General features: G+C 51.7%; 1 protein-coding gene and 1 pseudogene across 1 annotated transcript in view; one reads left to right on the forward strand and one right to left on the reverse strand.

Annotated features, from left to right (window-relative positions):
- Nucleotides 1–22,711, forward strand: part of LOC139254221 (nitric oxide synthase 1-like) — a 73,620-nt gene that overhangs the window by 28,317 nt on the left and 22,592 nt on the right. Inside the window, exons 9-13 of the mRNA XM_070873652.1 lie at nt 9,558–9,696; nt 10,881–10,959; nt 15,036–15,229; nt 16,772–16,941; nt 17,363–17,573. Coding sequence (XP_070729753.1) covers nt 9,558–9,696; nt 10,881–10,959; nt 15,036–15,229; nt 16,772–16,941; nt 17,363–17,573 — 793 coding nt within the window. The remainder of the gene's footprint in view (nt 1–9,557; nt 9,697–10,880; nt 10,960–15,035; nt 15,230–16,771; nt 16,942–17,362; nt 17,574–22,711) is intronic.
- Nucleotides 1,941–2,773, reverse strand: LOC139254222 (octapeptide-repeat protein T2-like; annotated as a pseudogene).

The following is a 22,711-nucleotide window of genomic DNA, read 5'->3' on the forward strand; positions in this document are numbered from 1 at the left end:
ATGGACCGGTCTAGCATCCTGTGTGATGTAGATTTTGACTTTGGCCCCTTTGAAAGTGCCCACACCTGGCTGAAAGAGATATTCAAATCGCTTTATAACTGTTGAGGAGGAGGTCCGTTCCTCTAATGACATGGCATGGACATCATCCCATTTCCAGTTTAGTTTTTCCAGCCAGTTTCTCCCCAGCAGTGCTGGGGGGTCTCCTGGGATAATCCACAGGGGAAGTCAGTTCACTGTCCCTTTGTGTGTGACAGAGAGCATGGCACTGCCGAGGACTGGTACGATTTCTTTGGTATAGGTCCTTAGTGTGGTGTCGACCCTTGTGAGTTTTGGTCTGTCTCTTTTATGCGGCCACAGTTGTTCAAATTGTTGAGCACCCATGAGATTGACTCGCTCCTGTATCCAGCTCCATGTTGACAGATATCCCGTTGAGTAGGACCCTCATCATTATAGGAGGCATCCTGTTGTAGGAGCAGTGGCCATTGATCGTGTTGACCCGCTGTACATCGGAGTCCCGGTTACTGTCCCCACCGTATTCTGGTCCTCTTTCCGACCCATCCGATTCGTATACCAGCTAAGCTGCCGTTTTTTTGCACATGCGGGCCAAATGCCCTGTATATTCACAATTTCTGCAAACACCCTGCTAAAATCGACATCCTCTTGACGAGTGCCCACCCTCACACCTCCAGCACAGACCTGTTCTATTGTTTAAAGTGTTCCCAAAGAATGAGCTGCGTCTGGCTGATCTCTCTTGAGCTTCTCTCAGTTTGTAGTTGATTGCTCGCATTGTGGGTTGATGAGGTGTGAACGGCCGTTCCTGTGGCCCTTGATGGCTTCTGTCTGCTGTCGAGAGCCTGTTCTCCCGGTTTTGTCTGTGTGTGGGGGTAGCAGCTTGTTTACTGCTGTGAACTTCTTGTTTCGATATTTCGTCAGTTGTCGTACCTGCATTGTAAATCAACCTCGTTTCTTCTTTCTCTACCAAGAATGTCTGTGCAATCAGTGCTGCTGCCTCTAAGGTCAGGTTCTTGGTCTCTATGAGCTTTCGGAATATGCCTGCATGGCCTATTCCTTCAATGAAAAAGTCTCTCAGCATTTCTCTCCTCAGTTCATCAGAGAACTCACATAAACTAGCCAACCTCCGAAGTTCCACCACGAAGTCGGGTATGCTCTGACCCACACAGCGTCTGCAGTTGTAGAACCTGTGTCTGGCCATGTGTAGGCTGCTCACTGGCTTCAGGTGGTCTTTTACCAGTGTGCTCAATTCTTCAAACGACGTGCTTGCTGGTTTCTCGGGTGCCAACAGATCCTTCATTAAAGCGTATGTTTTCGAGCCACAGCTGGTCAAGAGATGGGCTCTTCTCTTGTCTGCCTTATCGTCACCTACAAAGCTTTGGTTACAAAGCTTTGCTGGAGCATTTCTATAAAGTCCTCCCAATTGTCTCCCGCTTTGTACTTTTCATCTGATTCGCCATTCTGTTGATTCTGTAATCCCGTAACTCGTCGCCACTGTAAAGTCCTGTCCCCTCAGTACAGATTCACACGAGGCATGTAGTGAAGTCAAGGTCACTCTGGACCTGCACCTTTATTTCACAGCTCTGGAATGCTGCACTTGCCTGAGACCTGTCCTTATATACCTGTCTCTTGCAAGTGCACCCGTGGTGGTAAGGTATGCTGGTGGTTACAGGTCATATCTTATTACAGTCATGTATAGCATGTTCGGATTCAGCTATATATAATAATGTAAGATACATGACACTCTCTCCCTCTCTGATTTGGTCTCTCACTCTCCCTCTCGCACACTCTCTTTCTCTGTCTCTCTCCCTCTCTCTGACTCGGTCTCTTTCTCGCTCTCTCTCTGACTTGGTCTCTCTCTGACTCGGTCTCTCTCTATCTCTCTCTCTCTCTCCGTCTCTCTGACTCGGTCTCTCTCTCTCCCTCTCTCTTTGTCTCTCTGACTCGGTCTCTCCCTCTCTCTGTCTCTCTGACTCGGTCTCTCTCTCTCTCTGACTTGGTCTCTCTCTGTCTCTCCTCTGTCTCTCTGACTCTGTCTCTCTCTCTCTCTCTCTCTGTCTCTCTCACTCTCCCTGACTAGGTCTCTCACTCTCTCTGTCTGTCTCTCTCCCGCTCTCTCTCCCTCCCTCGGTCTTTATCTCTCTCTCCCTCTCTCTCTCTCTCTCTCTCTCTCTCTCTCTCTCTGTCTCTCTCCCTCTCTCTGACTCAGTCTCTCTGTCTCCCTCTCTCGCTGTCTCTCTGACTTGGTCTCTCACTCTCTCTCTCTGTCTCTCTCTCTCTCACACTCTCTCCCTCTCTCCCTCTCTCACACTCTCTCCCTCTCTCTCTGTCTCTCTGACTTGGTCTCTCACTCTCTCCCTCTCTCTCTGTCTCTCTCTCGCTCTCCTTCTCTCTCTCTCTCTCTGTCTGTCTGTCTCTCTCACACTCGCTCTCTCTGTCTCCCTCTCTCTCTGTCTCTCTCTCTCTCTCTGTCTCCCTCCCTCTCTCACACTCTCACTCTGTCTCTTTCTATCACACTCTGACTCGGTCTCACACACTCTCTCTGCCTCTCTCTGTCTCTCTGACTCGGTCTCTCTCTTTGTTTCTCTCCCTCTCTCTGAGTCGGTCTCTCTCTCTCTCTGTCTCTCTCCCTCTCTCTCGCTGTCTCTCTCTCTGTGTCTCTCTCTCACACTTTCTCCCTCTCTCTGACTCGGTCTCACTCTCCCTCTTTCTTTCTCTCTCTCTCTCTCCCTCTCTGTGTCTCTCTCTCACACTTTCTCCCTCTCTCTGACTCGGTCTCACTCTCCCTCTTTCTTTCTCTCTCACTCTGTCTCTCTCTCTCACACTCTCTCCCTCTCTTTGATTCGGTCTCACTCTCCCTCTTTCTCTCTCTCTCTGTCTCTCTCTCACACTCTCTCCCTCTCTCTGACTCGGTCTCACTCTCCCTCTTTCTCTCTCTCTCTCCCTCGCTCTCTGTCTCTCTGATTTGGTCTCTCACTCTCTCTGTGTCTCTCTCTCTCTGTCTCTCTCGCACACTCTCTTTCTCTGTCTCTCTCCCTCTCTCTGACTCGGTCTCTCTCTCGCTCTCTGTCTCTCTGACTTGGTGTCTCACACTGTAAAGTCCTGTCCCTGCAGTACAGACTCACACGAGGCACATGCTGAAGTCAAGGTCACTCAGGACCTGCACCTTTATTTCACAGCTCTCGAATGCCGCACTTGCCTGAGACCTGTCTTTTTCTACCTGTGTAGAACAGGTATCCAGTGTCTCCTGTAAGTGCACCCCTGGTGGTAAGGTAAGCTTGTGGTTACAGGTCATATCTAGTTACAGTCATGTATAGCATGGTCAGATACAGTTATGTACAGTAGTGTGAGATAATGACATCACCCTCCCCCAAGGTCTTATTGTCTTTATAGGTACAGTCTCTCAGGTGGTCTACGCTCGCGCGTGGAGCGTCGTAGTTGTGGTTCAGTTGTTTGCCTTGGTCCCTGTTTTTCTTTCGGTGTGATTGCTGGTATCTCGCCTGGGCTGTCTGTTTCGTTCAGTATGATTTTTGGTGTCTCGCCTGGGCTGTCTGTTGGGATTGCCCTTTCCTCAGGTTGTTCCCTCTGTCTGTCCACCAGGTGTGGTGTGAGTTCCACATTGTAGTCTGCCTCTGGTTCTGCAGTGTTGGTAAATCTACTTTTGACTTGGTCTACATGCCTCTGGCAGGTTGGCCATTGTCCATTTGTACTACCAGTAGCCTGTTTCCTTCCTTGCCCGTGACTGTCCCTGCAAGCCATTTAGGACCCCTGCCACAGTTTAGCACAAACACTTTGTCCCCTATCTCATTCCACCTCCCCCTCAAATTTCGGTCATGGTACTCAGTTAGTTTACGGCGCTTTGCCGCAACGATTTCATGCATGTCTGGGAGGAGTAATGAGAGCCTTGTCTTTAAGGTCCGTTTCATCAATAGTTGCGCGGGGGGTCTCCAGTCAATGAATGTGGACGAGATCTATATGCCAGCAGCAGTCGTGACAGGCGGCCCTGCAGCGTAGGACCTTGGATTTTGAGCATGCCTAGTTTAATGATTTGCACTGCTCGCTCCGCCTGGCCGTTGGAGGCCGGCTTTAATGGTGCTGTTTTAACGTGGTTTATGCCGTGGTCATTTATGAAATCTTGGAATTCTGCACTGGTGAAGCACGGACCATTATCACTGACCAATATGTCAGGAATTCCGTGCGTTGCAAACATAGTTCCAAGGCTCTCCACAATGGTGGAGGTGGTGCTCGAGTTTAAAATGGTGCATTCGATACACTTTGAAAATGCATCTACAACGACAAGGAACATTTTGCCCATGAATGGGCCTGCATAGTCTACGTGCACCCGCGACCACGGTTTGGTGGGCCAGGGGCTCAGGGGGGCCTCCCTAGGGGCATTACTGAGTTGGGCACAAATGGTGCACCGTCGGACGCAGAGCTCCAAGTCCGCGTCAATGCCAGGCCACCAGACATGGGATCTGGCTATGGCCTTCATGAGAACGATCCCCGGGTGCTCGCGGTGGAGCTCCCGGACAAATACCTCTCTGCCTCGCAGAGGCATAACTACTCGGCTGCCCCACATCAGGCAGTCTGCTTGTAGTGACAGCTCATGCATGCGCCTATGGAAAGGTTTGATCTCCTCGGGGCAGGCATCGCGAACCTCTGCCAGTCACCAGTTAGGACACATCTTTTTACGAAAGATAACGTGGGGTCGCTGGCCGTCCAGGCTCTGATTTGGTGAGCCGTCATGGGCGAACCTGTGGACTCAAAGGCATTGATTGCCATGACTATCTCACAGTCCTGTTCGTCAGACCCTTCCATGGTCGCCAGGGGTAGCCTGCTGAGCGCGTCGGCACAGTTGTCTGTGCCTGCTCTGTGCCTTATGGTGCAGTCGTAAGACGCCAGCATGAGTGCCCATCGTTGAATTCGCGCCGAGGCGTTGGCATTTATTGCCTTGCTCTCAGATAGTAGGGACGTGAGGGGCTTGTGGTCGGTTTCTAACGCAAACTTTGCCCCGAAAAGGTATTGGTGCATCTTTTTGACACCGTACACGCGCGCGAGCGCCTCCTTCTCCACCATTCTGTACCCGCGCTCCGCCCGCGAAAGTGACCTTGAGGCATAAGCTATGGGTTGTAATTTACCCGCACCATTGACATGTTGTAAAACGCACCAGACCCCATACGCTGATGCATCACATGTAAGAACTAGCTTTTTACCTGGATCAAAGAAAGCCAAAACACTGTTGGAACACAGAAGGTTGCGTGTCTTATTGAAGGTGCGTTTCTGGGCATCCCCCCAAAACCAATCGCACCCCTTTCTGAGTAGCACGTGGAGAGGCTCCAGCAGCATGCTTATGTTCTGCATAAAGTTCCCAAAGTAATTGAGTAGCCCGAGAAAGGCGCCCAGTTCCGAGACATTCCGGGGCCTGGGTGCCAGGCGAATTGCTTCTGTTTTGGACTCTGTTGGGCGGATTCCATCAGCGGCAATCCTTCTGCCCAAAAATTCAACCTCAGGCACGAGAAACAGGCACTTGGATTTCTTAACTCTTAGGCCTACCCGATCCAAATGCTTTAGTACTTCCTCCAAATTGCAGAGATGGGAGTCGGTGTCCCTGCCAGTGATAAGTATGTCGTCTTGAAATACAACCGTCCCCGGGGTGGACTTGAGCAGACTCTCCATGTTGCACTGGAATATAGCAGCTGCCGACCTGATGCCGAATGGGCATTGATTGTACATGAAAAAGCCTCGATGTGTGTTGATGGTGGTGAGTAGCTTAGACTCTTCGGTCAGTTCTTGCGTCATATACGCAGATGTGAGGTCTAGTTTTGAGAAAAGTTTACCTCCAGCCAATGTGGCAAATAGGTCCTCTGCTCTGGGCAGCGGGTATTGGTCCTGTAGGGACACTCTGGTTATGGTAGATTTGTAGTCCCCACAGGTTCGTATGGATCCATCAGGCTTCATGACTGGGACGATGGAACTTGCCTCGTTGCTAAATTCCACGGGTGAGATAATGCCTTCCCACAGAAGCCTGTCCAGTTCATGTTCAATCTTTTCCCTCATCACATAGGGCACAGCTCTAGCCTTGTGATGCACCGGTCTTGCACCCTGTGTGATGTAGATTTTGACTTTAGCCCCTTTGAAGGTGCCCACACCTGGCTGAAAGAGATGTTCAAATCGACTTAGAACTGTTGAGCAGGAGGTCCGTTTCTCTGACGACATGGCGTGAACATCATCCTATTTCCAATTTAATTTTGCCAGCCAGCTTCTCCCCAGCAGTGCTGGGAGATCTCCGGGGATAATCCACAGGGGAAGTCGGTTCACTGTCCCTTTGTGTGTGACGGAGAGCATGGCGCTGCCAAGGACTGGGACGATTTCTTTGGTATAGGTCCTTAGTTTGGTGTCAACCCTTGTGAGCTTTGGTCTGTCGCTTTTGTGCGGCCACTGCTGTTCAAATTGTTGAGCGCTCATGAGAGATTGACTCGCTCTCGTATCCAGCTCCATGTTGACGGGTATCCCGTTGAGTAGGACCCTCATCATTATTGGAGGCATCTTGTTGTAAGAGCAGTGGCCATTGATTGTGTTGACCCGCTGTACCTCGGTGTCCCAGGTACTGTCCCCACCGTCTTCTGGTCTGCTTTCCGACCCTTCTGATTCGTATACCAGCTGAGCTGCCGTTTTTCTGCACATGTGGGCCAGATGTCCTGTATAGTTACAGAGTCTACAAATGGCATGCTGAAATCAACACCCCCTTGATGAGTGTCTTCCCCCACATCTCCAGCACAGACCACTTCCATTGTTTCCAAAGGATGAGCTGCGTCTGGCTGATCTCTCTTGAGCTTCTCTCAGTTTGTAGTTGATTGCTCGCATTGTGGGGATGAGGTGTGAACGGCCATTCATGTGGCCCTTGATGGCTTCTGGCGCCACTGCCTGCTGTTGAGGGTCTGCTCTCCTGCCTTTGTCTGTGTGTGGGGATAGCGGCTTGTTTCACTCTGTGAACCCCTTGTTCCGATGTTTCGTTAGTTGTCGCACCCGCAGTGTAGATCAACCTCGTTTCTTCTTCTCCTGCCAAGAATGTCTGTGCAACCAGTGCTGCTGCCTCTAGGGTCAAGTTCTTGGTCTCTCTGAGCTTTTGGAATATGCCTGCGTGGCCTATTCCTTCAATAAAAAAGTCTCTCAGTACTTCTCTCCTTAGTTCATCGGAGAACTCACATAAACTAGCCAACCTCCGAAGTTCTGCCACAAAGTCGGGTATGCTCTGGCCCACACAGCATCTACAGTTGTAGAACCTGTGTCTGGCCATGTGTAGGCTGCTCACTGGCTTCAGGTGGTCTCTTACCAGTGTGCTCAACTCTTCAAACGACTTGCTTGCTGGCTTCTCGGGTGCCAGCAGGTCCTTCATTGAGGCGTATGTTTTCGAGCCACAGCTGGTTAAGAGATGGGCTCTTCTCTTGTCTGCCTTATCATCGCCTAACCAGTCTTTGGTTACAAAGCTTTGCTGGAGCCTTTCTATAAAGTCCTCCCAATTATCTCCAGCATTGTATTTTTCATCTGAGCCGTTGGTCGCCATTCTGTGCATTCTGTAATCCCGTAACTCGTCACCACTGTAAAGTCCTGTCCCTGCAGTACAGACTTACACGAGGCACATGCTGAAGTCAAGGTCACTCTGGACCTGCACCTTTATTTCACAGCTCTCGAATGCCGCACTTGCCTGAGACCTGTCTTTATATACCTGTGTAGAACAGGTATCCAGTGTCTCCTGCAAGTGCACCCCTGGTGGTAAGGTCAGCTTGTGGTTACAGGTCATATCTAGTTACAGTCATGTATAGCATGGTAAGATACAGTTATGTACAGTAGTGTGAGATATATGACAAGCACGCACTCACTCTCTCTCTCTATCTCTCTCCCTCTCTCTCTGTCTCTATCTCTCTCCCATTCTCTGACTTATTCTCACACTCTCTGTCTCTCTCCCTCTCTCTGACTCTTTCTCTCTCTCTCTATCGGTCTCTCTGTCTCTCTCTGACTCGGTCTCTCTCTCTCTCTCTCTGTCTCCCTCTTTGTCTCTCTCTGTCTCTCTGACTCGGTCTCTCTCTCTCTCTCTCTCTGTCTCTCTCCCTCCCTCTTTGTCTCTCTGACTCGGTCTCTCACTCTCTCTGTCTCTGTCTCTGTTTCTCTGACTCGGTCTCTCTCTCTCTCTCACTCGGTCTCTCTCTATCTCTCTGACTTGGTCTCTCTCTCTCTCTGTCTCTCTCACTCTCCCTGACTCGGTCTCTCACTCTCTGTCTGTCTCTCTCTCTGACTCGGTCTCTCTCTCTCTCTCCGTCTCTCTCTCTGTCTCTCTCCCTCTCTCTGTCACACTGACTCGATCGCTCACTCTCTGTCTCTCTCTGTCTCTCACCCTCTCTCTGACTCGGTCTCTCCGTCTCTCTGTCTCCCTCTCTCTCTCTCCCTCTCCCTCTCCCTCTCTCTGTCTCTCTCTCTCTCCCTCTCTCTCTGACTTGGTCTCTCTGTCTCTCTCCCTCTCTCTCTGTCTCTCTCCCTCTCTCACACTCTCACTCTGTCTCTCTCTCGATCTCATTCACTGACTCGGTCTCACACTCTCTCTCTGTCTCCCTCCCTCTCCCTGTCTCTGTCTCTCTCTCTGTCTCTCTCTCTCTCTGTCTCTCTCTCTCTGTCTCTTTCCCTCTCTCTGTCTCTCCCTCTTTCTTTCTCTCTCTCTCTCTCTCTCACTCTCTTTGTCTCTCTCTCACACTCTCTCCCTCTTTCTGAATCAGTCTCACTCACCCTCTTTCTCTCCCTCTCTGTCTCTCTGATTTGGTCTCTCACTCTCTCTCTCTCTCTCTCTCTCTTTCTCTGTCTCTCTCCCGCTCTCTGACTCTCTGACTTGGTGTCTCACACTCTGATCTCCCTCTCTCTCTCTCTGTCTCTCTCTCTCTCCCTCTCTCACACTCTCTCTGTCTCTCTCTCCCCCGCTCTGTCTCTCTCTCTCCGTGTCTCTCTCCCTCTCTCTGACTCGGTCTCACACTCTCTCTCTGTCTCTCTCCCTCTCTCGGACTCGGTCTCTCTCTCTGTCTCCCTCTCCCTCTCTCACACTCCCTCTCTCACACTCTCTCTCTCCCTCTCTCTGTCTCTCTCTCCCCCTCTCTCCCCCTCTCTCCTTCTCTCTCTCTCTCCCCCCCTCTCTTTCTCTCCCTTTCTCTGTCTCTCTCCTCCTCTCTGACTCAGTCTCTCTCTCCCTCTCACACTCTCTTTCTGTCTCTCTCCCTCTGTCTGTCTCTCTCTCTCTCTCACACTCGGTCTCTCGCTGGCTCTCCCTCTCTGTCCCCCTCCGTCTCTCCCTCTCTCTGTCTCTCCCTCTCAGTCTCCCTCTCTCCCTCTCTCTATCTCTGGCTCTGTCTCTCTCTCATCCTTTCTCTGTCTCTCTCTCACACACTCTCTCTGTCTCTCTCTCTGTCGCTGCCTGCCCCCTATCTAAGCTGTTACTGATTTCACTGACCAGTATTTAGGCCTCACTGCCCCGATCCTGACACTTGCCTGCTTTGCTCACTCAGGCTGCCTGCGAGGTTTTCTGCCTTGATGATCATTCCATCACTGATGATGGGAACGACTCATATTTCAACAATGACTCCAGCTGGAAATCAGACAAATATAAACTGTCCGTCATTGCTGAGGTGCCAGCCCTGGCAACAGGTAAAGCGCGGAGTGTGTGTAACGGGACTGAGTGCCTACACTTCAGTCCTGACCTGTCCCCACTCATTCCACTGTTCCTGAAATTCTCAATTCCCTATCCCTCTCTCCCAGTCACGCTCTCTCTCTCTCTCCCCGTACTCTTCGCTCCCTCTGTCCTGCTCTTTGTCTGTCCCACCCTGCCCCCTCTCCCTACCTTTCTCCCTCTTCTCCTGTCGCTCCTTTTCACCCTCCCTCCCACTCCCCCTTCTGTCCCTCTCTCCCCCTCCCTTTCTCCCCCTCACACAATCCCCCTCCCCCTCTCTCCCGTCGAATCAGTGTTTGTTTGTGAGCTGTCTGCGCTCTCCCTTTTTGAACAGCTCACCCCTCCAACTCTCCGTCCCTCATGTTCTCTCTCTCTCTCTCTCCCCACCCTCGTGCTCCAACTCCCTCTCCCTCCCTCTCTCCCTCTCTCTCTCTCTCTCTCTCTCTCCATCCCTCTCCCTCTTTATCTTTCTCTCTCCTCCCACTCTCTCCTGCTCACTCCCTCTCTCCCTCCCTCTCTCCTTTTCTCTCCCTCCCTCACTCTCTTTTTCTCTCCCTCTCTCTTCCTCCCTCCCTCTCTCTCTCCCTCACTCACTCGCCTCCCTCCCTCTCTCTCACTCTCCTTTTCTCTCCCTCCCTCCCTCTCTCTTTTCTCTCCCTCTCACGCGCTCTCTCTCTCCATCCCTCTCTCTCCCTCCTGCTCTTGCCCTCTCACTCCCTCCCTCTCCTTTTTGCTCCCTCTCTCCTTTTCTCTTCCTCTCCCCCTCCCTCGCTCTTCCTCCCTCCCTCTCTCTCCCTCCCTCTCCCCCACTCACTCCCTCTCTCCCTCTCCTCTCGCCTCTCTCCCTCCCTCTCCCTTCCTCCCTCTGCCTCTCTCCCTCCCTCTCTCTCCCCCTTCCTCTATCTCTCCCTCCCCCTCCCCCTCTCCCTCTCCCTCTCCCTCTCCCTCTCCCTCTCCCTCTCCCCCTCTCTCCCTCTCTCCCTCTCCCCCTCTCTCCCTCTCCTCTCTCTCACTGTCCCTCTCCCCCTCTCCCTCCCTCTCTCTTCCCCTCTCCCTTTCCTCCCCCTCTCTCCCTCCCCCTCTCTGTTCCCCTCTCTCTCCCTCTCCCTCTCGGCCATTAAATCAGATTCTATTTGCGAGCTCTGTGTTCTGTGTTTAACAGCTCTGTCTCACTTGCACAAGCGGAAGATTTTTCAGACGCAGATTCTGTCCAGACAAAATCTCCAGCACGAAAGCTCTGGGTAAGTGAAGGGTTAATGGTTTAAGATTGTTTGTGGGGCATTTTCAGGAACGTGACACCATTTCCTGCAGACCACACATTGTGACCGTGGGATCTTTACATCCCCCTAGGAGGGCAGATGGGGCCTCGGTTTAACATCTCATCCAAAAGATGGCACCTCCAACAATGCAGCATTCCCTCAGTACTGCCCCTCCGACAGTGCGGCTCTCCCTCAGTCTGCCCCTCTGACAGTGCAGCCCTCCCTCAGTACTGCCCTCCGACAGTGCGGCTCTCCCTCATTCTGCCCCTCCGACAGTGCGGCTCTCCCTCAGTCTGCCCCTCCGACAGTGCGCGCTCCCTCAGTACTGCCCTCTGACGGTGCGGCGCTCCCTCAGTACTGCCCTCCGACAGTGCGGCGCTCCCTCAGTACTGCCCCTCTGACAGTGCAGCCCTCCCTCAGTGCGGCCCTCCGACAGTGCGGCCCTCCGACAATGCGGCCTTCCCTCAGTACTGCCCCTCCGACAATGCAGCCCTCCCTCAGTACTGCCCCTCCGACAGTGCAGCCCTCCCTCAGTACTGCCCTCCGACAGTGCAGCCCTTCCTCAGTACTGCCCTCCGACAGTGCAGCCCTCCGACAGTGCAGCCCTCCCTCAGTACTGCCCCTCCGACAGTGCAGCCCTCCCTCAGTACTGCCCTCCGACAGTGCGGCCCTCTGACAGTGCAGCCCTCCCTCAGTACTGCCCCTCTGACAGTGCGGCACTCCCTCAGTACTGCCCCTCCGACAGTGCGGGGCCCAATCTGTACTGCTCTCGGCTCTCTCCCTCAGTTATGGGGCTGAATTCCCTGGAGTGGGACTTGAACCCAGGACCATTGACATCACTGTGCCATGGCAAACACATCAAGGCCCAATTATAGAGTGTCCTATATTTCCCAAACTAGTAACTTGGGGAAATATTGCAAGAGCCTGACTTTACCCAGAGCCTGGCTGAGTGCCTGTGATGACACCTCGAACCCGGCACTTACACTGAGCACCCAGCTGATCCTTGCCCGGCATCTCTCCTTCACCGGAAGTCAGACTGAGTGGGAGAACCATCGCGTTCGCTCTTCCTGATTGCCGGCACAAGCACGATGGCCCAGTGACCTCCTACTGTGCTGTGAGAAGGGATGATATGTTGGAAGGATCATCAAATGAGGCCATATGGGTTGAATTGAAGAGAAAAAAGGGGCGATCACACTGCTGGGAGTGTACTATAGACCCCCAAACAGTCAGAGGGAGAGAGAAGAGCAAATCGTCGGCACATTTCTCAGAAGTGCAAAGACTATAGGGCAGTAATAGTCGGGGATTACAACTACCCGAATATTAACTGGGATAGAATTAATGTGAACGGTAAAGAGGGAGCAGAATTCCTAAAATGCATTCAGGAGAACCTTTTTAACCAGTATGTAGCAAGCCCAACACGGGAGGGGGCAGTTCTGGACTTGGTTTTGGGGAATGAAGAGGGGCAGGTGGAAGGGGTATCAGTGGGAGAACATTTTGGTGCTAGTGATCATAATACAGTTAGATTTAGGGTCATTATGGAAAAGGACAAAGATAGACCAGGAATAAAAGTTCTCAATTGGGAGAAAGCCAACTGAGAGGTGATTTAGCCAAAGTGGACTGGAAACAGCGACTTGAATCATCATCATAGGCAGTCCCTCGCAATCGAGGAAGACTTGCTTCCACTCCTGAAGTGAGTTCTTTGGTGGCTGAACAGTCCAATATGAGAACCACAGACTCTGTCACAGGTGGGACAGATCGTTGTTGAGGGAAGGGGTGGGTGGGACTGGTTTGTTAGATATATTCAAAAGGGAGTTAGATGTGGCCCTCGTGGCTAAAGGAATCAGGGGGTATGGAGAGAAAGCAGGAGTGGGGTACTGAAATGCATCATCCACCATGATCATATTGAATGGTGGTGCAGGCTCAAAGGGCCGAATGACCGACTCCTGCACCTATTTTCTATGTTTCTATGTTATCCAGTCTAATCCCACTTTCCAGCTCTCGGTCTGTAACCCTGCAGGTTACGGCACTTCAAGAGCACATCCAAGCACCTTTTAAATGTGGTGAGGGTTTCTGCCTCTACCACCCTTCCAGGCAGTGAGTTCCAGACCCCCACAACCCTCTGCATGATGAAGCTTCCCCTCAAATCCCCTCTGAACCTTCCACCAACCACTTTAAAACTATGCCCCCTTGTAATAGACCCCTCCACCAAGGGAAATAGGCCCTTGCTATCCATTATATCCAGGCCCCTCAACGTTTTATAAACCTCAATGAGGTCTCCTCTCAGCCTCCTCTGTTCCAAGGGAGAATAAACCCAGCCTATGCAATCTGTCCTCATAACTAAGATTCTCCATTCCAGGCAGCATCCTTGTAAATCTCCTCTGCACCCTCTCTAGTGCAATCACGTCCTTCCTATAATACGGCGACCAGAACTGCATGCAGTACTTCAGCTGTGGCCTTACCAAAGTATTATACAATTTAACCTCCCTGCTCTTGTATTCTATGCCTCGGCCAATAAAGACAAGCATTCCGTATGCCTTCTTAACCACCTTATCCACCTGGCCTGCTACTTTCTGGGATCTGTGGACAAGCACTCCAAGGTCCCTTTGTTCATCTATACTTCTAAGTGGCCGACTGCTTAATGTGTATTCCCTTGCCTTATTAGCCCTCCCCAAGTGCATCACCTCACACTTCTCCGAATTAAATTCCATTTGCCACTGCTCTGCCCACCTGACCAATAGATTGATATCCTCCTGCAGCCCATGACTTTCCTCTTCATTATCAATCACACAGCCAATTTTAGTGTCGTCTGCAAACTTCTTAATCATACTCCCAACATTCAAATCTAGATCATTGATGTATACCACAAAAAGCAAGGGACCCACCACTGAGCTCTGTGGAACCCCACTGGATACATCCTTCCAGTCACAAAAACATCCATCAACCATTACTCTTTGCTTCAATTTTGGATCCAACTTGCTACTTTGCCCTGGATCCCATGGGCTTTTACCTTCATGACCAATCTGCCATGTGGGACCTTATCAAAAGCTTTGCTAAAGTCCATATACACTACATCATACGCACTGCCCTCATCGACCCTCCTGGTTACCTCCTCGAAAAATTCAATCAGGTTAGTCAAACATGATCTTCCCTTAACAAATCTGTGCTGACTGTCCCTGATTAATCCTTGCCTTTCTAAATGTAGATTTATCCTGTCCTTCAGGATTTTTTCCAATAATTTTCCCACCACGAAGGTTAGGCTGACAGGCCTGAGAAGTGTAGAGGAACAAAGGGATCTTGGAGTGCAGGTCCACAGATCCCTGAAGGTAGCAGGCCAGGTAGATAAGGTTGTGAAGAAGGCATACGGAATACTTGCCTTTATTAGCCGAGGCATGGAATACAAGAGCAGGGAGTTATGCTTGAACTGTATAAAACACTGGTTAGGCTGCAGCTGGAGTACTGCGTGTAGTTCTGGTCACCACATTACAGGAAAGATGTGATTGCACTAGAGAGGGTACAGAGGAGATTTACGAGGATGTTGCCGGTACTGGAGAATTTTAGCTATGTGGAAAGATTGGATATGCTGGGTCTGTTTTCTTTGAAACAGAGGAGGCTGAGGGGGACCTTATTGAGGTGTATAAAATTATGAGGGGCCTGGATCGAGTGGATAGGAAGGACCTGTTTCACTTAGCAGAGGGGTCAATAACCAGGGGGCATAGATTTAATGTAATTATGGGGAGATTTCGAGGGGATTTGAGAGGAAATGTATTTACCCAGAGGGTGGTGGGGGTCTGGAACTCACTGCCTGAAAGGGTGGTAGAGGCAGAAACACTCATAGCATTTAAATAATATTTGTATATGCATTTGAAGTGCCTTAATCTGCAGGGCTACGGACCGAGAGCTGGAAAGTGGGATTAGGTTGGAAAGCTCTTTGTTGACCGGTGTGGACATGATGGGCCGAATGGTCTGCTGTAACTTTCTCTGATTCTATATACACTGCTCTGGTTCTCTTTGCCCCTTTACCACGTTGACAGAATGAAATGTTTGAAATTTCCCCGCAGTCGATCGACGATCCTGGTCTGCCTGCAGGCTCGAGGCGAGGAGCAGCTCAAATACCTGCCCGGGGACCATGTGGGGATTCACCCAGCCAATCAGGAGGAGCTGGTGGAGACGGTGATGGAGCATCTGGACCAACTGCCGGCATTCAATGACGCGGTCTCCGTGGAGACGCTGCTCGAGCGGCAAACCCAACAAGGTGAGGGAGACGGGCCGCTCCCACCTCCGCCTCCGTAACTTCGCCCATCTCCACCCGGTCTCAGCTCACCCATTGCTGAAACCCCGTCCTAACATCACCCGTCCCAGCTCACCCACTGCTGAAACCCTGCCCTAAGAGCACCCGTCCCAGCTCACCCACTGCTGAAACCCTGCCCTAACATCGCCCAGTCCCAGCTCACCCACTGCTGAAACCCTGCCTTAACATCGCCCAGTCCCAGCTCACCCACTGCTGAAACCCTGCCCTAACATCGCCCAGTCCCAGCTCACCCACTGCTGAAACCCTGCCTTAACATCGCCCAGTCCCAGCTCACCCACTGCTGAAACCCTGCCCTAACATCGCCCAGTCCCAGCTCACCCACTGCTGAAACCCTGCGTTAACATCGCCCAGTCCCAGCTCACCCACTGCTGAAACCCTGCGTTAACATCGCCCAGTCCCAGCTCACCCACTGCTGAAACCCTGCCTTAACATCGCCCAGTCCCAGCTCACCCACTGCTGAAACCCTGCCCTAACATCGCCCAGTCCCAGCTCACCCACTGCTGAAACCCTGCGTTAACATCGCCCAGTCCCAGCTCACCCACTGCTGAAACCCTGCCCTAACATCGCCTGTCCCAGCTCACCCACTGCTGAAACCCTGCCCTAACATCGCCCGTCCCAGCTCACCCACTGCTGAAACCCTGCCCTAACATCGCCCGTCCCAACTCACCCACTGCTGAAACACTGCCCTAACATCGCCCAGTCCCAGCTCACCCACTGCTGAAACCCTGCCCTAACATCACCCGTCCCAGCTCACCCACTGCTGAAACCCTGCCCTAACATCACCCGTCCCAGCTCACCCACTGCTGAAACCCTGCCCTAACATCGCCCAGTCCCAGCTCACCCACTGCTGAAACCCTGCCCTAACATCGCCCGGTCCCAGCTCACCCACTGCTGAAACCCTCATCTGTCCCTTTGTTACCTCGAGACTTGACCATTCCAAGGCTCTTCTGGCCGAACTCCACATTCTACCCTTCTTCAATGTGAGCTCATCCATAACTCGGCTACCCTGTGTCCTAACTCGCACCGAGTCCCACTCACCCATCACCCATGTGCTCGCTGACCTACATTGGCTCCTGGTTAAGCAACGCCTCGATTTCAAAATTCCCATTCTTGTTTTCAAATCTCTCCATGGCCCTCACCCCTCCCTATCTCTGTAATCTCCTCCAGCCCCACAACCCCCATCGCTCCTCTAATTCTGCCCTCCTGAGCATTCCCAAGCTCTGGAATTCCCTCCCTAAACCCCTTCGCCTCGCGACCTCTCTCTCCTCCTTCAAGATGCTTCTTAAAGCTACCTCTTTCACCAAGCTTTTGGTCAGCTAGCCTAATATCTCCTCGGTTCCCATTGTTGTTTAATAACGCTCCTGTGAAGGGCCTTGGGTGGTTTCACTCTGTTAAAGGCGCTATATAAATTCTTGCTGTTTCTGAATGATCAGTAGACAATGGCGAGTGATGAAGTGTCAGCAAGCAACCTGTGTTTGTCTCCAGGACCGCTGTGTAAGTGGATGTCACAGAACCGGCTCCCACCATGCACGGTCTTCCAGGCACTCACGCACTTCCTGGACATCACCACACCACCTTCCCCCGACCTGCTGCAGTACTTCGCACAGTTGGCAACCGAACCTAAGGACAAGCAGGGCTTGGAGGAGCTGAGTCAGGTACGGGAACAGAGTGAGGGGCTGGTCAGTCTGCACAGGTGGGAGCGAGGGGAGGGTCAGTGTGTAGGGTCAGAGTGAGGGGAGGGTCAGTGTGTAGGGACAGAGCGAGGGGAGGGTCAGTGTGTAGGGACAGAGCGAGGGGAGGGTCAGTGTGTAGGGATAGAGCGAGGGGAGGGTCAGTGTGTAGGGACAGAGCGAGGGGAGGGTCAGTGTGTCAGGACAGAGTGAGGGGAGGGTCAGTGTGTAGGGACAGAGCGAGGGGAGGGTCAGTGTGTAGGGATAGAGTGAGGGGAGGGTCAGTGTGTAGGGACAGAGCGAGGGGAGGGTCAGTGTGTCAGGACAGAGTGAGGGGAGGGTCAGTGTGTAGGACCCCTCCTGCCTGCCGACGTGCTGCCTGTATTTACCTCTGTTTCTAATTCAGGGGACTCACAAGTACGAAGACTGGAAGTGGGAGAACAGCCCGACCATCGCTGAGGTCTTCGAGGAGTTCCCGTCGGTCAGAGTGCCAGCAAGCCTCCTCCTCACACAGCTGCCTCTGCTCCAGCCCCGATATTACTCCATCAGCTCCTCGCCGGCCACCCATCCCACCGAGATTCATGCAACGGTGGCCGTCCTCAAATATCGAACCAAGAGTACGCACTCCAATATTCATTGATTACGGGGGCACCGACTCTCCCCGGGGTACAGGTCCCCACGGGCACCGACTCTCCCCGGGGTACAGGTCCCCACGGGCACCGACTGTCCCCGGGGTACAGGTCCCCCACGGGCACCGACTCTCCCCGGGGTACAGGTCCCCACGGGCACCGACTCTCCCCGGGGTACAGGTCCCCACGGGGCATTGACTCTCCCCGGGGTACAGGTCCCCACGGGCACCGACTCTCCCCGGGGTACAGGTCCCCACGGGCACCGACTCTCCCCGGGGTACAGGTCCCCACAGGCACCGACTCTCCCCGGGGTACAGGTCCCCACGGGGCATCGACTCTCCCCGGGGTACAGGTCCCCATGGGGCACCGACTCTCCCTGGGGTACAGGTCCCCATGGGGCACCGACTCTCCCCGGGGTACAGGTCCCCATGGGGCACAGACTCTCCCCAGGGTACAGGTCCCCATGGGGCACCGACTCTCCCCGGGGTACAGGTCCCCATGGGGCACCGACTCTCCCCGGGGTACAGGTCCCCACGGGCACCGACTCTCCCCGGGGTACAGGTCCCCACGGGCACTGACACTCCCCGGGGTACAGGTCCCCACGGGCACTGACACTCCCCGGGGTACATAGAAACATAGAAGCATAGAAAATAGGTGCAGGAGTAGGCCATTCGGCCCTTCGAGCCTGCACCACCATTCAATAAGATCATGGCTGATCATTCCCTTAGTACCCCTTTCCTGCTTTCTCTCCATACCCCTTGATCTCTTTAGCCGTAAGGGCCATATCTAACTCCCTCTTGAATATATCCAATGAACTGGCATCAACAACTCTGCAATAGGGAATTCCACAGGTTAACAACTCTCTGAATGAAGAAGTTTCTCCTCATCTCAGTCCTAAATGGCTTACCCCTTATCCTTAGACTATGTCCCCTGGTTCTAGACTTCCCCAACATTGGAAACATTCTTCCTGCATCTACCCTGTCCAGTCAATTCAGAATTTTATATGTTTCTATGAGATCCCCTCTCATCCTTCTAACCTCCAGTGAATACAGGCCCAGTCTATCCAGTCTCTCCTCATGTCAGTCCTGCCATCTACCCGGGAATCAGTCTGGTGAACCTTCGCTGCACTCCCTCAATAGCAAGAATGTCCATCCTCAGATTAGGAGACCAAAACTGCACACAATAATCCAGGTGATGCCTCACCAAGGCTCTGTACAACTGCAGTAAGACCTCCCTGCTCCTTGACTCAAATCCCTGAGCTATGAAGGCCAACATACCATTTGCCTTCTTCACCGCCTGCTGTATCTGTATGCCAACTTTCAATGACTGATGTACCCTGACACCCAGGTCTCGTTGCACCTCCCTTTTCCATAATCTGCCGCCATTCAGATAATATTCTGCCTTCGTGTTTTTGCCACCAAAGTGGATAACCTCACATTTATCCACACTATACTGCATGTGCCATGCGTTTGCCCATTCACCTAACCTGTCCAAGTCACCCTGCAGCCTCTTAGCGTCCTCCTCACAGCTCACATCGCCACCCAGCTTAGTGTCATCTGCAAACTTGGAGATATTACACTCAATTCCTTCATCTAAATCATTGATGTATATTGTAAATAGCTGGGGTCCCAGCACAGTCCTACGGCACCTGACTAGTCACTGCCTGCCATTCTGAAAAGGACCCGTTTATCCCGACTCTCTGTTGCCTGTCTGCCAACCAGTTCTCTATCCACGTCAGTACATTACCCTCAATACTATGTGCTTTAATTTTGCACACCAATCTCTTGTGTGGGACTTTGTCAAAAGCCTTTTGAAAGTCCAAATACACCACATCCAATGGTTCTCCCTTGTCCACTCTACCAGTTACATCCTCAAAAAAATTCCAGAAGATTTGTCAAGCATGATTTCCCCTTCATAAATCCATGCTGACTTGGACCGATCCTGTCACTGCTTTCCAAATGCGCAGCTATTTCATCTTTATAATTGATTCCAACATTTTCCCCACTACTGATGTCAGGCTAACTGGTTTATAATTACCCATTTTCTCTCTCTCTCCTTTCTTAAAAAGTGCTGTTACATTAGCTACCCTCCAGTTCATAGGAACTGATCCAGAGTCGATAGACTGTTGGAAAATGATCACCAATGCATCCACTATTTCTAGGGCCACTTCTTTGAGTACTCTGGGATGGAGACTATCAGGCCCCGGGGATTTATCGGCCTTCAATCCCATCAATTACCCTAACACAATTTCCCGCCAATAAGGATTTCCTTCAGTTCCTCCTTCTCACTCGACCCTCGGTCCCCTAGTATTTCTGGAAGCTTATTTGTGTCTTCCTTCGTGAAGACAGAACCAAAGTATTTGTTCAACTGGTCCGCATTTCTTTGTTCCCCATTATAAACTCACCTGAATCTGACTTACGTTTGTCTTCACTAATCTTTTTCTCTTCACATATCTATGGAAGCTTTTGCAGTCAGTTTTTATGTTCTCAGCAAGCTTCCTCTCATACTCTATTTCCCCCCTCCTAATTAAACCCTCCTCTGCTGAATCATAAAATTCTCCCAGTCCTCAGGTTTGCTGCTTTTTCTGGCCAATTTATATGCCTCTTCCTTGGATTTAACACGATCCTTAATTTCTCTTGTTAGCCACGGTTGAGCCACCTTCCCCGTTTTATTTATACTCCAGACATGGATGTACAATTGTTGAAGTTCATCCATGTGATCTTTAAATGTTTGCCATTGCCTATCCACCGTCAACCCTTTAAGTATCACTCGCCAGTCTATTCTAGCCAATTCATGTCTTATACCGTCAAAGTTACCTTTTCTTCAGTTGAGGACCCTAGTCTCTGAATTAACCGTGTCACTCTCCATCTTAATAAAGAATTCTACCATATTATGGTCACTCTTCCCCAAGGGGCCTCGCACAACAAGATTGCTAATTAGTCGCTTCTCATTACACATCACCCAGTCTAGGATGGCCAGCCCTCCAGTTGGTTCCTCAACATATTGATCGAGAAAACCATCCCTAATACACTCCAGGAAATCCTCCTCCACCGCATTGCTACGAGTTTGGTTAGCCCAATCAATATGTAAATTAAAGTCGCCCATGATAACTGCTGTACCTTTATTGCACGCATCCCTAATTTCTTGTTTGATGCTGTCCCCATCCTCACTACTACTGTTTGGTGGTCTGTACACAACTCCCACTAACGTTTTCTGCCCTTTGGTATTCCGTAGCTCCACCCATACCGATTCCACATCATCCAAGCTAATGTCCTTCCTTACTATTGCATTAATTTCCTCTTTAACCAGCGATACCACCCCACCTCCTTTTCCTTTCTGTCTATCCTTCCTGAATGTTGAATACCCCTGGATGTTGAGTTACCAGCCTTGGTCACCCTGGAGCCATATCTCCGTGATGCCAATTACATCATATCTGTTAACAGCTATCTGCACAGTTAATTTGTCCACCTTATTCCGAATACTCCTCACATTGAGGCACAGAGCCTGCAGGCTTGTCTTTTTAACACACTTTTCTCCTTTAGAATTTTGCTGTAATATGGCCCTTTTTGCTTTTTGCCTTGGATTTCTCTGCCCTCCACTTTTACTTTTCTTCTTTTTATCATTTGCTTCTGCCCCCATTCTAATTCCCTCTGTCTCCTTGCACAAGTTCCCATCCCCCTGCCATATTAGTTTAACCCCTCCCCAACAGCACTAGCAAACACTCCCCCCCCCCCGCCCGGGGCATTGATTCCGGTCCTGCCCAGGTGTAGACCTGGTCCCACGTCCCCCAGATCCGGTTCCAATGTCCCAGGAACTTGAATCCCTCCCTTCTGCACCACTCCTCAAGCCACGTATTCATCTGAGCTATACTGCAATTTCTACTCTGACAAGCACGTGGTACTGGTAGCAATCCTGAGATTACTACCTTTGAGGTCCTACTTTTTAATTTAGCTCCTAGCTCCCAAAATTTGTCTTGTAGGGCCTCATCCCATTTTTTACCTATATCGTTGGTACCTATATGCACCATGACAACTGGCTGTTCACCCTCCCTTTTCAGAATGTCCTGCACTCGCTCCGAGACATCCTTGATCCGTGCACCAGGGAGGCAACATACCATCCTGGAGTCTCGGTTGCGGCCGCAGAAATGCCTATCCATTCCCCTTACAATAGAATCCCCTACCACTATAGTTCTGCCACTCTTTTTCCTGCCCTCTTGTGCAGCAGAGCCACCCACGGTGCCATGAACTTGGCTGCTGCTGCCCTCCCCTGATGAGTCATGCCCCTGAACAGTACATCAAAGCGGTGTATCTGGTTTGGAGGGGGATGACCGCAGGGGACCCCTGCACTACCTTCCTTCCACTGCCCTTCCTGTTTGTCACCAGTCCCCTATCTGGCTGTGTAACTTTACCTGCGGTGTGACCAACTCACTAAACGTGCTATTCACGATATCCTCAGCATCGCAGATGCTCCAGAGTAAATCCACCCACAGTCCAGTGCCGCAATGCGGTCTGTCAGGTGCTGCAGCCGGATACACTTCCTGCACATGTAGTCGTCAGGGACACTGGAACCATTCCTGACTTCCCACATAGCACAGGAGGAGCATTACACGTGTCCGAGCTCTCCTGCCATGACTTAACCCTTAGATTAACTTAATTTGGCAACAACAATGATAAAGGTTACCTACTGATGGGGAAAAGAAAAAGAAAAACTACTCACCAATCACCAGTCAATCACTTACCCCCTTGGCTGTGACGTCACCTTTCGATTTCTTTCCACTTCTTCGTTTATCTATGCCCCTGCAGCTGCACCGGTTGGCTGCTCGACTGCCCGAACTCCTCCTCGACGAGCCGTTTGTAGGCCTCTGACCCCGGACTCCCGCTGCTCTACTGCCAGAATTCCTCCTCGATGAGCCTTTTATAGGCCTCCGGCCCCGGACTCACGCTGCTCGACTTGGTCCCCACTCGTACGGGTCCCCACGGGACATCGACTCTCCCTGCGGTACGGGTCCCCCCCACAGGGCACCGACTCTTCCCGGGGTACGGGTCCCCATGGGTCACCGACTCTCCCCGGGGTACGGGTCCCCATGGGTCACCGACTCTCCCCGGGGTACGGGTCCCCATGGGTCA

This window comes from Pristiophorus japonicus, unplaced genomic scaffold (assembly GCF_044704955.1).
Source record: "Pristiophorus japonicus isolate sPriJap1 unplaced genomic scaffold, sPriJap1.hap1 HAP1_SCAFFOLD_537, whole genome shotgun sequence".
NCBI classification, from domain to species: domain Eukaryota; kingdom Metazoa; phylum Chordata; class Chondrichthyes; family Pristiophoridae; genus Pristiophorus; species Pristiophorus japonicus.